Source organism: Hordeum vulgare, chromosome 7H (assembly GCF_904849725.1).
Source record: "Hordeum vulgare subsp. vulgare chromosome 7H, MorexV3_pseudomolecules_assembly, whole genome shotgun sequence".
Lineage (NCBI taxonomy): Eukaryota > Viridiplantae > Streptophyta > Magnoliopsida > Poales > Poaceae > Hordeum > Hordeum vulgare.
The window spans coordinates 519,911,462-519,924,643 of NC_058524.1; the positions used below are offsets into that span (position 1 = coordinate 519,911,462).

A 13,182-nucleotide genomic window follows, 5' to 3' on the forward strand; every position below is an offset into this window, starting at 1 on the left:
GACACCTTCACCATACTTCATCTTGAACTTGTCAAGCTGACTTTGAAGCACATCCAACTTAGATTCTCTGTCAGAGTCGGTAACTTCATGCATATTGATCAAAGTATCCAAAATTTCTTTTGCATTCTCAAGGCGGCTCATTTTGTTGAATTCTTCGGGGCATAGACACTTGAAGATAATATCGCAGGCCTAAGTTGCAACATCTTCAGTTCATCCGTTGTCTCATCACGATCTGGTTCATGCCCTTCTCCAAAGAAATCACCTTGCACACCAACACGAATAACAGGCAAAACATGAGGATTAAAGCCAAGGATATGCATTTTGATCTTATGCTTCCAACTAGCAAAATTAGTGCCATCGAAGTATGGACCTCTACGGTGATAATTTCCGTCACTAGACGCCATACTCTCCTAGGTTGTGAAACCAATGCAATGGATAGCAAAGCTCTGATACCACTTGTAGGATCGAAAGTGTGTCTAGAGGGAGGTGATTAGACTACTTGACAAGATAAAAAATCTGCCTTTTCCCAATTTTAGTTGAGGGGAAGATTTGGCAGTTACGGCAAGTCAAGTACACCCTACATATGCAGTTCTTAGAGTGTAGCAGCGAAATGTAAAATATGCAAGTGTAAAGAAAAGGAGTAAGGTAGGGACATCAAACGCATGAGGTTGACACGACATTTTTTGGCATGGTTCCGATAGGTGGCGCTATTGTACATCCATGTTAGTGGATACTTCAACCCACAGAGGGTAATGGTTGTGAGAGTCCACGGAGGGCTCCACGAAGAAGCGGCCTTATCTATTCCACCACGCCTTTCCGTCCACGGAGGACTAGTCTTAGTCACGTTAGATCTTCACAAAGTAGGCGATATCCTTGCCCTTACAAACATCTTGGTTCAAATCCACAACACGAACTAGGAGGCTCCCAAGCGACACTTAACCAATCTAGGAGGCACCACCCCCCAAAAGGTAATAGATGTGGTAGAACTATGAACTCCCGTCTCTTGTGCTTCTAAAGATAGTCTCCTCAACACAAAATCACTCTCTCAGAGAATATGCATTAGTTGGAGAGGTTGATTTTGTGGAAAGCAGTTTGGAGAGGCTAGAGATCAAGTTTTCAAATGATTGGAGTGAAATATCTTGGTCTCAACACATGAGTAGGTGGCTCTCTCTCATAAAATGGATCTGGATATGAAGTGTGTGTTCTGAGTGCTTTGAGGCAACCGAAAGTTAGTCACCCAAACTTGGTAGCACCGATATGATTTTCGGTTGCACCGATTTGGTGGAAGTGGCTAGGGTTTCTGTGTGAGGTCAAACTCGGTGGGTCCGAAATATGAAAGTTGGTGACACCGAATTTGAGTATGTGGAGTTGGACAGAATGGTTATGTGGGAAAAATGACTGAGTATTTTGGTGCCTAACTTAGAGCACTTGAGCAACTAGTTCATTTTAATACCTCACCCCCTTTTTATAGTATTGGCTTTCCTATGGACTCAAATGTGATTTCTCACAAATAGAAAATGAAGAGTCTTCTAGCTTGAAGCTTGCGCCAATCCTAATCCTTTCTTGCATCACGGGGCATCTCCACATAAGCCTTTAGCCAAAGAATATTTTGAACTTTTCTGCAATATACTTGGATAAATATATTATTCCAATGATGCATATGTTGTGATCAATTATCCAAACCATCCTAGGGAACAGTTGTGCTTTCACCTCTCCAAACCAACTTTTTAAGTTTTAGCATTAAAATCATCACCCTCCAAGCAAACGGGACGCTCCTTTACTAGAGTTGACTCATATCCAGTCAATTTATCATTAACATTCAGACAAATAAACAAGGATTCAATACGATAAGTACCAATCATTTTAACATCTTCATCATGATTTCGGTAAAAACCGGGTGGAAGAGCTTTTTCTAGGAATTTCCGCTTAGCTTTCAACTTAGCGGTCCTCTCCTTACTTTCATTAATAGAAACTTGGATAGATTTAGTAGTCTCACTGAAATCATGCTTAGGAGGCAAAGATTTTCTAAGAATTTCTACATCAAGAACAAGCATATCCATGTTTTTAGCCAAAGTATCAACAACATGCAATTTTTCTTCTACCATAGTATTGAAAACTTTTTGCGAATTAATGAATTGCTTTATTGTGTTCTCAAGATCAGAGGATATCCTATTAGAATTTGTGGAGGAATTTCCATAATAATTACCATAATAATTGCCATAACCATTAGGATTATTACTAGGATACGGCCTAGCACTGAAATTAGCCCTATAAGCTTTGTTGTTGAAACTATTTTGCGAGACAAAGTTCACATAAATAGCATATATTTTGTTCAATCAAGGTAAACAAGGGCATATCATTAGGATCAACATGTGTATTTTTATTAGCAACCAAGTTCATAAGAGCATCCACTTTTTCACCCAAGGTAGCGATTTCCTCAACATAATTTACCTCCTTACCAGTTGGAGCTCTTTCAGTATGCCAGTGAGAATAGTTGGCCATGATGTTGTCCAGAAGTTTGGTGGCCTCTCCTAAGGTTACCTCCATGAAGGTACCACCTGCGGTAGAATCTAGAAGATTTCTATTCACAAAGTTTAATCCAGCATAGAAATTTTGGATAATCATCCACAAGTTTAAACCATGAGTTGGACAATTTCTTATCATAAATTTCATCCTCTCCAAAGCTTGTGCAACATGTTCATGATCTTATTGTTTAAAATTCATTATTTTATTTCTAAGGGATATGATCTTCGTGGGAGGAAAATACTTGGCAATAAAAGCATCTTTACACTTATCCCATGGTACAATACTATTACGTGGTAAAGATGAAAAGCAAGCTTTAGCTTTCTCTCTTAGTGAAAAAGGAAACAATTTTAATTTCACAATATCATTATCCATGTCCTTTTTCTTTTGCATATCACAAAGTTCAACAAAGATATGGAGGTGTGAAGCGGGATCCTCATTAGGACTTCCCGAAAGTTGCTCTTTCATGACAAGATTCAGTAATGCAACATTAATATCAAAAGCATCCGCACTAGTGGTGGGTGGTATACGAGTACTAATAAAATCACTATTATTAGTATTTGATAAGTCACACAACTTAGTAGTATCTTGAGACATGGTGACCGAGCAAGCAAAGTAACAAGCAAGACAAGCAAATAGAGAGCAAAGATGGAATCTAGTGACAAGCTAAACAAGCAAAGATAAATATTTTGTATTTTTATTTTTTATGAGACAAACTAAATGTACCAACAAATAAAAAGAGGAATAAGTGAACGAAATTTTGTCTAGAGTTACTTGGTAGTTGGTGATGATATTCCCCGACAACGGCGCCAGAAATCCTTCCTAATACTCGTGATATGCGTTGGGTTTTCCGTGAAGAGGAAAGGGTTATCGCAGCACAAAGGGGCAACTATTTCCCTTAGTTATGAAACCAAGGTTTATCGAACCAATGGGAATAAAAACCACAACCGTCTTCAGCAGCTGGACACAAAAGAACAAACAACTTGCACCCAACGCGGGCAAGAGGGTTGTCAATCCTCTTGTCTTGTTATTTGCAACCAAGTGAGTTGTGTAGATAATTGTAGATAGCAAGATAAAATAAAAATAAGTAAATAACAGCAAGGAAATGAAGGTTTTATTAGTATGTTGTGAATAGACCCGGGGGCCATAGCTTTCCTTAATGGCATCTCTGATGGAAAAATAGCATACGGTGGGTAAACAATTTACTGTTGGACAATTGAGAGAAAAGCGGATAGTTTTGCGATATTCATGGCAATGATCATGTGTATATACTATATAAGCATCACATCCACAAACAAATAGGCTGACTCCTTCCTGCACCTATTACTATTACTTCACTTCAAGAGCGCTTTTATGCTTGTCTCTTTACGTCTTAAGTTCATGACAAACGAAGTAATGCATGGAGTAAGATGACATGATGTATATAAAGTAAATTCAAGAAATATGAATAAACTCCATCATTTTATCCTTACTAGCAGCAACACAAAGATGCATCTTGTCCCCTTCTGTCACTTGGGTATAGAAATTAGCAAGGTTGAACCTACCACAACACACCTCTCTCATTGAAGAAATACCAATCTAGTTGACCAAACTATTTCAATAGATCGGAGAGAATTACGAAGCTATCATAATCATGCACATAGAATCATATAAGTATTCAGAGGTGACTCAAATACTTATCATGAATAATATGAACATAAACCCACAATTCATCGGATCCCAAGAAACAAACCGCACAAAACAAATTACATCATATGGATCAAAGCGAAGATGTGATGATCATTGTATTGAAGATCAAAGAGAGAGATTGCCATCTAGGTACTAAATATGGACCCGTCGGCCTGTGGTGAACTACTCACACATCATCGTGAGGGCAGCAAGGTTGATGAAGAGACCCTCCGTGATCTATCCCCCCTCTAGCAGGGTGCAGGAACGGAGCTCTAGATGGCCTCCCATCGGAAGAGAGACTTGCGGCAGCGTAAAAAGTGTTTCAGGACTCTCTGTGGTGTTTTTAGGGTACATGAGAATTTGTAAGCCGAAGAGCAGAGTGAGGAGGGCCACGAGGGGGCACAAGCTATCAGGGCACGCCCTGTTAGCTTGTGGGCCCCTCGTGAGGCCTCCAACCTTTTTTAGATGCTCGTTGGTCTTATTTTGGTCCACAAAAAATCATCAAAAAGTTTCAGCGCAACTGGACCTCGTTTTGTATAGAAAACCTACAAAGTAAAAAATACGCAGAAAACAACAACTGACACTTGGTACTAGGTCAATAGGTTCGTGCTAAAAAATAAAATAAATGGTAAATAAATACTCCAAAAACATACTATAATGATAATATATCAGCATGGAACAATCAAAAATTATAGATATGTTGGAGACGTATCAGCCACTTAGCTTGAGTCCAGCTTTCATACACTTATAGCTCTAGTGCATGCGTTGCACGGAATCCCTACTCCTCGCATTGATATCTATTGATGGGCATCTCCATAGCCCGTTGATACGCCGAGTTGATGTGAGACTTTCTTCTCCACTTTTACCACTTTGAAACCTACCACCATATTCTATTCCACCTATATGTTATGTCCATGGCCCACGCTTATGTATTGAGTGAGTAATAAAAAGTTGAAATGAGTTAAGAAGTACGATCCAATTGCTCGGTTTGACACCGAGGTTCTCATGATTTATACCTTATGCTAGGAAGACCAAGCATGAAAGGTTATATGATTTTGCAGTGATGTCGTTCTTTAGCATTGTTATTTTGAAAGGACATGATTGTTTGCTAATAAACTAGAGTATGGATGTCTTTTTGTCAAATGATAGACTATTGCCTTGAATCACTTGTATCTTAATATTCATGCCATAGTTATACATTTGTTCAAAATTATGTTAGGTAGCATTTCACACAAAAAAAATATCTTTTATCATTTACCTACTCGAGGACGAGCATGAATTAAGCTTGGGGATGCTGATACGTCTATGTCGTATCTATAGTGTTTGATTGTTTCATGGGAATATCCTACAAATTTTTTATACTTTCGGCAACATTTTATATTATTTTTGGGATAACTAACTTACTTAACCAGTGCCCAGTTTCTGTTTTTTTGTGTGTTTTTTGTTTCGTAGAAAATCCACATCAAATGGAGTCCAAACGCGATAAAAATTTACGGAGATTTTTTGGAATATATGTGAATTTTGGGAAGGAGAATCAATGCAAAACGGTACCTGAGGGCCCCATAAGCCAACAGGACGCGGCGAGGGGGGTGGCCGTGCCCTGATAGCTTGTGGCTCCCCCTTAAGTCGGTTGGAGACCTAATTTTGCTGCAAGAAAGATATTTTAGCGGTAAAAATCCCTTCAAAATTTCAGCCCAATCGGAGTTATGGATCTCCATATATTTAAGAAACGGTGAAGTGCTAGAAAAGAGGAGCCAAAACATGAGAGAAACAGAGAGAGATCCAATCTCGGAGGGGCTCGTGCCCTCCGGGAGTAAGGGCGGCCATGGGCGAGAGGAGAAACTGTCCTCCCATCTAGGGGGGAAGGCCAAGGAAGAAGAAGAAGAAGGAGGGGGCTCTCTCCCCCTCTCTCCTCGTGAGGCTAGAGCGCCATCGGGGCAACCATCGTGACGACGATCTACACCAACAACTAACTTCGTCGCCGTCACCACCCAAATCTCTCCTCCTCTATGCAACGGTGTAAAACCTCTGTCCCCCGCTGTAATCTCTACTTCAACATGGTGCTTAATGCTATATATTACTCAATGATGTTTGGCTATCCTATGATGTTTAATGATGTGTGGCTATCCTATGATGTTTGAGTAGATTTGTCTTGTCCTAGTGGTTAATTATGGTATGGTGTCATTGATATGAGTTGTATGTTAATATGGTGCGGTCTTATGGTGCCTTACGTGCCGCACACATGTGGGGGATTTCCGCTGCAGGGTTTGCAATATGTTCATGATTCAATTATAATGAATGGCTAGAGTGACAGAAGCTTACACCGGAGTAATGGAGTTGATTGCGCATGGAAGTAAAGCGGACTTGATGTTTAATGCTATGGTTGGGTTTTACCTTAATGATCTTTAGTAGTTGTGGATGCTTGCTAGAGTTCCAATCATAAGTGCACATGATCCAAGTACGAAAAGTGTGTTAGCGTATGCCTCTCCCTCATTGCATATGATAAGTATCTATCGTGTTATATTCAATTGCCTATGGACAATCTTTCTCTCGTGTTACACAAAGCTTTCTACTAAAAAACTTACTTATTAATCTTTATCTAAACATCCCCTAACTTTTATTTTCATGTTCTTTGCTACCTTGCAAAACTATCTATTACACCTACTAAGTACTTCTAGTTTCCTTCCCGCAAAGTAGTTTCATACTTGTTCTAGGTAAAGTAAGTGTTAGCATGCGTAGAGTTGTATCTGTGGTTGATAGAACTTGAGAGAGTATTAATTCTACCTTTAGCTCCTCGTTGGGTTCGACAACGTTCAGCGGATCGGAGAACAACAAGGCGACCTCTGGCCTCCTTGACAGGGATCCGCAACGTCATCCGCAACACTTGAGCAATAGCGGTAATCACTTTTTTCACCTCCTCACTTACTATTTCACATTCGATCCACGTTTAGATTCGATCTGAGTTAAGGGAATGGGGAATCAAGGTAAATAGCCATATGAGTGATCGGAACATCATCATGAGTTCCTAGTAGCAATGGACTCGAGGTTCCCAATCCGGATTGAGTACAAGGGGCCTGGGGATTGGGGTTAATCTTATATCTTAGATCTTAGTTCGGCGACCCTGGAGGCGGTTGGAGCGGCGGGTGCCCTTGGCTTTGTTCTTGTCCTCGTGCTGGACCATCGTCTCTTCTTCCTTGTCGGAGTCCAGATCGGTTGGCATACTTTGGTATCTTGGGCCGGGTGCCCTTACAACCATCGCCAGTGCTTCTTCCACCTCCATCGCCACCGCTTCTTCTTCCTTCTCCAACGCTACTACAGACATTGTCGTCAAGTACGTCGCGGCACGTTGGTCATGAAGACACATGTACTTTTAATACTTGGCCTACCTTGCCCTCTGCCCAATGCGGTCGGATGTCGACTAACATAGCGCCCTTTGCTGGGTCAGGAATCAGTGCCTTCAAATCCTATGATGTTGCCTTCTTCACCACAACGTCTGACTCTTTGTGCATGTCTTTCATGTTGTTGAAGTTCGAGCAAACTTCCATGATGTTCTCGAACTTGGTGCGTTCACCGAGCGAGCACCCTAGGAAGAAAGCCCTCCATCCAATGCCCCAAGGTAATGGTTGGGAATGGGGTTGGAGTTGCTGTTAGGGTTGGGGTTGAAGTTGTTGTTGGAGTTCATGGCGATGGATAGGTGGAAGAGTGAGAAAAAAAGAGGATTAACTGAGTGAGGTGGTTGGTAGGTAGTGACCGTCAGACTGGGTAAATATAGGGGCTCTAGACAATTGATTTTAATGGTGATGAACCTTTGAACTTTGTGCTCTTCATAATGCAGACCGACGCGAAGAACAAGGGCATGGAGGTGGTGCTGCCAATGGAGCAGGACAAGGGCAAGGACGTGGTGCCACCCTTGGAGGTGGTACCGCAGACGACCGTCCAGGTGCCGCCGACGAACGACGATGTGGTGCCGGAGGAGCCCTCCAGCGTCAAGCGTCGGAACTACGACCAATACATGAGGAGGGCCGGTGGGCCAACTCACTTCTATAAGGTGATCATGGCCCTGAAGCTCGAGGCCGTACCAATGGCCTAGACTTCACGAAGCATTTTCAGGCCGTGTCGATGGAGTTCAATCTGAACACAAACATCGGCTCCTCATGGAGGGTCACTCTCCGGTTGATGAACAACAGGGTCACCCTTGATTAGGGTTGGGCAATCTTCGCCACCGTCCATCAGGCCAAGATCGGATACATGGCGACCTTCAAGTTGCTCACTCCCGACACGCTCAAGGTCATCATCTTCAATGATGACGACATTGGAGTGGTGACCAAGTGCAGGAGGGAGGATAATGCCTTCGCCGTGAACGCCTAAGACGACCCTTCCTATGCTCCAACTGGTTTAGTATCATATCGTCTTGCTTTACTTGAAAACTGTTATGTTTAAGTGTTGCACTATATTTAAATCTACTTACTATGGTTTATAACTAAATTCTATGTGTCTATGGGTTATTCTACACGTTGTTGTGTGCTGGTAACATCATCACTCGCCGAAGAGATTAACAGATGAAACCAAACATCATACCTTGTGTTTGCGCCTCAACAAACATGCAACCAAACATGCTACCTTTCGTTACACTCCATGGTGACAAGAAAAATATGCAGGCAACCAAACTAAATTCATAATTTTTTCTTGTATACCCTTGCTCTGTTGAGCTTCACGAACCGGGAGTGTATGTGGTGCACCGAGGCAATTAGTGCTACCGGTGCACCGGACCTCTGTTGCATATTTTAAAATGTTTTAAAAAAATTTATCGCATTGACACAACATCAATATATGTTGTCATAAAAAATCAAATCAAAATTCAAAACATTGCTCGAGATACAAAAATGATAAATTCGACACTGAACGGTACATAACACAAGTTGGGCTTCAGATTTGGCCCATTAGCATAATAATGTCGAATTCATCATTTTTGTATCTCAAGCAATGTTTCAAATTTTGATTTGATTTTTTGTGATAATATACATTGATATTACGTCAATGCACTAAATTGTTTTCATATTTTTTTCAAACATTTTAAAATGTGCAACGGGATCCGGTGCACCAGATACATCCCCTTCACGAACCAGACTTCACCAAAAAGATAACCAAGCACGCGTGAATCTTTCTCCGGATGTTTCTCCTGCAGCGCGGTGGACTGCAGCGACTGCCGACCCGGCCCCCAAAATGTAGGCGGACCGGACCCGACCAAAATGCCCCATTCGCCGCACTCCACGCGGACGCGATCACCACGCACGCACCGCTCCCCGTGCCCGCCCGCTGCCGTGCCCGTGCCCCCTTCCTTTCCTTCCCTTCCTTCTTTTCTTTCCCCCTCTCCGTCCGCCCCCGCTTTTACACCACCTCCCCCCACCTCCCCCCTCGCTCTCCTCCTCCTTCGCCGCTCCCCAGACCCAGATCGCCGACGCGACGAGAGCAATGGCGGCGGGGTACCGGGCGGAGGACGACTACGACTACCTCTTCAAGGTCGTCCTCATCGGCGACTCCGGCGTCGGCAAGTCCAACCTGCTCTCCCGCTTCACCCGCAACGAGTTCAGCCTCGAGTCCAAGTCCACCATCGGGGTCGAGTTCGCCACCCGCTCCCTCCAGGTCGACGGCAAGGTCGTCAAGGCCCAGATTTGGGACACCGCCGGCCAGGAACGGTACGCGCCGCCTCCCCCTCGCCTCATTCCTCCCCTCTCCGTGTCCCCGCCTGCTTAGCGGCAGCTAGATCTGTGCCCCGTCGCGGCCGTATGTAGATCTGCGCTCGGCTCCATGGTTGCCCCCGTTCACAGCCCGATGGATGCGCTGCATGCTTCCCCTTTAAGCGTGAGTGTCTGCTGTGGGTCTTTTCTTGGTTGGATCTAGCTGCCGAATTATGCGGCGTGCTGGCGCGGCTACCTGCTGGAGTGTCGGGGTAGGTTCAGCCAGTCCCGCTAATGGATCGTAGCGTTGGCTGCTTGCTTACGAATCAGTAAGCAGGGACTCTACTGGGGACTGCCTGAACGATTTGACGACTTTTATACAACTAGAATCGCATGATCTGTTGGTGGTGTTTTCGGTGAGATGATTTGGTGATGGAAATGCCCACCTTGTAGATTTAGCTCACTGCACTCTGATCGTGTAGTCTCTATATGATTATACTCTGTGTGGCTTTATCTTGCTACCGCAGTGAAGATCAGGGTTCCAACGGCAACGGAGTTAGTTCTGATATTTTGATAGTAATAACAGTTGTTACTTTTCTCATGTTTGATTCCTGTTCTCAAAGTCCACATAACTATCATGATACTATATTGCGTGCATATTTGGTTTCTGTTTGATGCATGGTTGGTGGGCTAGCTCCAGATTCGAATCTTCCTTGGTACACCATTTTTAGGAGTGATGCTTATTGTTGGCTGGGGCCTTCTAAAGAACAATACCACACATTTATTGCTTTGTGAACTAGTTTTTAGGATGCCTTACCTCTTTTTGTTGATAGATAGGCCTTTATCAATGATCTATCTGCACCCAGAAATCCATGTTTGTTTTGTCCTTATTTTTTCCATTATACTTTTTTTTTGTTTCCAGTTTTACTAATTTTAGAATAACATATATGGGCATGAAGCTTGACAGTGGTTTAATGATCCACTACTTATCATATTTCGTCTTTGGCTATTCAGTTATTATTCCGTAAATTTATGCCACAGTAACCAGAAATAGCAGTTAATTTTGTGGCTCCTATCCTTTTTCTCAACTAACCCTGCTGTTTGTGATTCGAAATGCAAGCTGTAGTCATCATGCGCTCACGTAATTGTTACAATTCTCAGTTGGTTACTTGGAAATGTTGAGCCATGTATCCATGCAACTATATTCTTGTCTCAATTGTTTCCCAAATTTGGTAATATTGCACATCAGCAAAGATGATTATTAGCACCTTGATATATGTTGTTCCAATCTGCATTTTTTTGGGGACTGCAACCAATGAAAATCACAAGCAGAGCTGAGCATTTTGCCTAATCAAGCTATGCCATAGTAAAATTTCTGTTTGCTCATATTTGCATGGGTTAAGTTACACCAATGAAAATCACAGTAGTAGAGCGGAGCATTTTGCCTAATCAAGCTATGCCATAGTAAAATTTCTCTTTGCTCATATTTGCATGGGTTAACGCTACACCAATGAAAATGAAAGTAGCAGAGCGGAGCATTTTGCCTAATCAACCTATGCCATAGTAAAATTTCTGTTTGCTCATATTTGCATGGGTTAACGCTACTATTCTAGTACTAGTAACATGGAACTGACTCAGCAGAAAATTTCTATTGAAAGGACTATCAATAGTCCAGAATTGTGCAAAATGTGCCCTAGAAAAGAAATAGATTGAGGCTCACCTGATTTTGCTCATAGTGCTGGAATTGTCATGCTATTTAGTTTTTTCTGGGGCACCCTGTACTCCATGTGGGGTTGGAGTTAGAGAGCCGATAGGTTAATTGGCATTATTGTATAAAGTCTAGATCACCAAAGCATGGAATCATCTGGTTTGTAACCCGTAATTATCTCATGCCATCTTTTCTTTATATGAATGCCTTTGATGACTTCTTGGCCTGTAATTCTATGCTTCTGGAAATAATATTGGCATGATGATAGTTCTGAAATTTATGTAGTTAAGCAATGTCAGTACAGTAAGCTTCATTTGAGTGTTCCTCACCAAAATTGGATCAGGGTTGAGGCTCTGTGCCCACCTTCCTGTTAATTATGTTGCTTTGGTCTCTGGGTAAGCAACCCTTCGAGTGAACAGACTACATCTCGTTAATTAAAGCTTGAATTATCCATGTTGGAGCCACATGAATGTAAAGTTACTGCAAACTTTTAACCTCTTGGTGACTACTTTAGGATTCTTGATAGGTAGTGAATTCTCCTGCTTGTCAGAGTGTTGTCTATTCGGTTCACATCTGCCTTAACTTACAACATTTCATTTCTGATCTGAATCCTGCCGCAGATACCGTGCTATCACTAGCGCATACTACCGTGGTGCTGTAGGAGCGTTGCTTGTGTACGACGTCACTCGGCACGCAACCTTCGAGAATGCAGAGCGCTGGCTGAAGGAGTTGAGGGACCATACGGATCCGAACATAGTTGTCATGCTTGTTGGCAACAAGTCTGATCTCCGCCATCTTGTGGCAGTCCCAACCGACGAAGGGAAGGCGTTTGCAGAGAGGGAGTCGCTCTATTTCATGGAGACCTCTGCCCTTGAGTCGACCAATGTGGAGGACGCGTTTGCGGAGGTGTTGAAACAGATTTACCGCATCGTGAGCAAGAGGGCGGTTGATGCGGGCGAAGACTCGGCCTCCGGCCCTGGTAAGGGTGAGAAGATCAACATGAAGGACGATGTCTCGGCGGTGAAGAAGGGCGGGTGCTGCTCTAGCTGAGGCGCCATGTTGTATTTTTTGTTGCTGAGCTTTTGTGATGTGGCCTTTCCAGCGACCGGGAATTATTAGTAGCAGTAGTAGCAAGTATTATGATTATGATGTTACTTAGAGAAGTTGAAGTTTGTTACTGAACCGAGATGTTTGTCTAGATGGGGTGAGATCTTCCTTCATATTGTTGTATGGTCAGGCAATCGGCATGGAGTATTGTTTTTCAGGTCATTCCATTGCAACCATGCTTGAACTTCTCAACTTGATTGAAATTTGCTTCACGTTTGCAAATCGCCGATTCCTCAGAGGAGCATGGAAAGTGTTAACTGCAATGTGCATTCGGTAATGCTCCTTCCGTTCACTATTAGACGATCAGATGCAACGTGATTTGGCTGGAGTGTGATTTCGTCACTGGTTTTAAGCATATACTCCCTCCGTTCCTAAATATAAGTCTTTTAAGATATTTCATTATGAGTCTACATACGGAACAAAATGAATGAATCTACACTCTAAATTATGTCTATATACATCCGTATGTAGTTCACTAATAAAACCTTTTTAAAGACT

General features: G+C 42.6%; 1 protein-coding gene across 1 annotated transcript; it reads left to right on the plus strand.

Annotated features, from left to right (window-relative positions):
- The first annotated feature begins 9,476 nt into the window (after positions 1 to 9,476).
- On the plus strand, positions 9,477 to 12,846 carry LOC123407638 (ras-related protein RIC2). The gene is made up of 2 exons (XM_045100819.1): positions 9,477 to 9,887; positions 12,198 to 12,846. Exons 1-2 carry the CDS (start codon positions 9,664 to 9,666, stop codon positions 12,625 to 12,627), a joined length of 654 nt encoding a protein of 217 aa, XP_044956754.1. The 5' UTR covers positions 9,477 to 9,663; the 3' UTR covers positions 12,628 to 12,846.
- Positions 12,847 to 13,182: the final 336 nt, after the last annotated feature.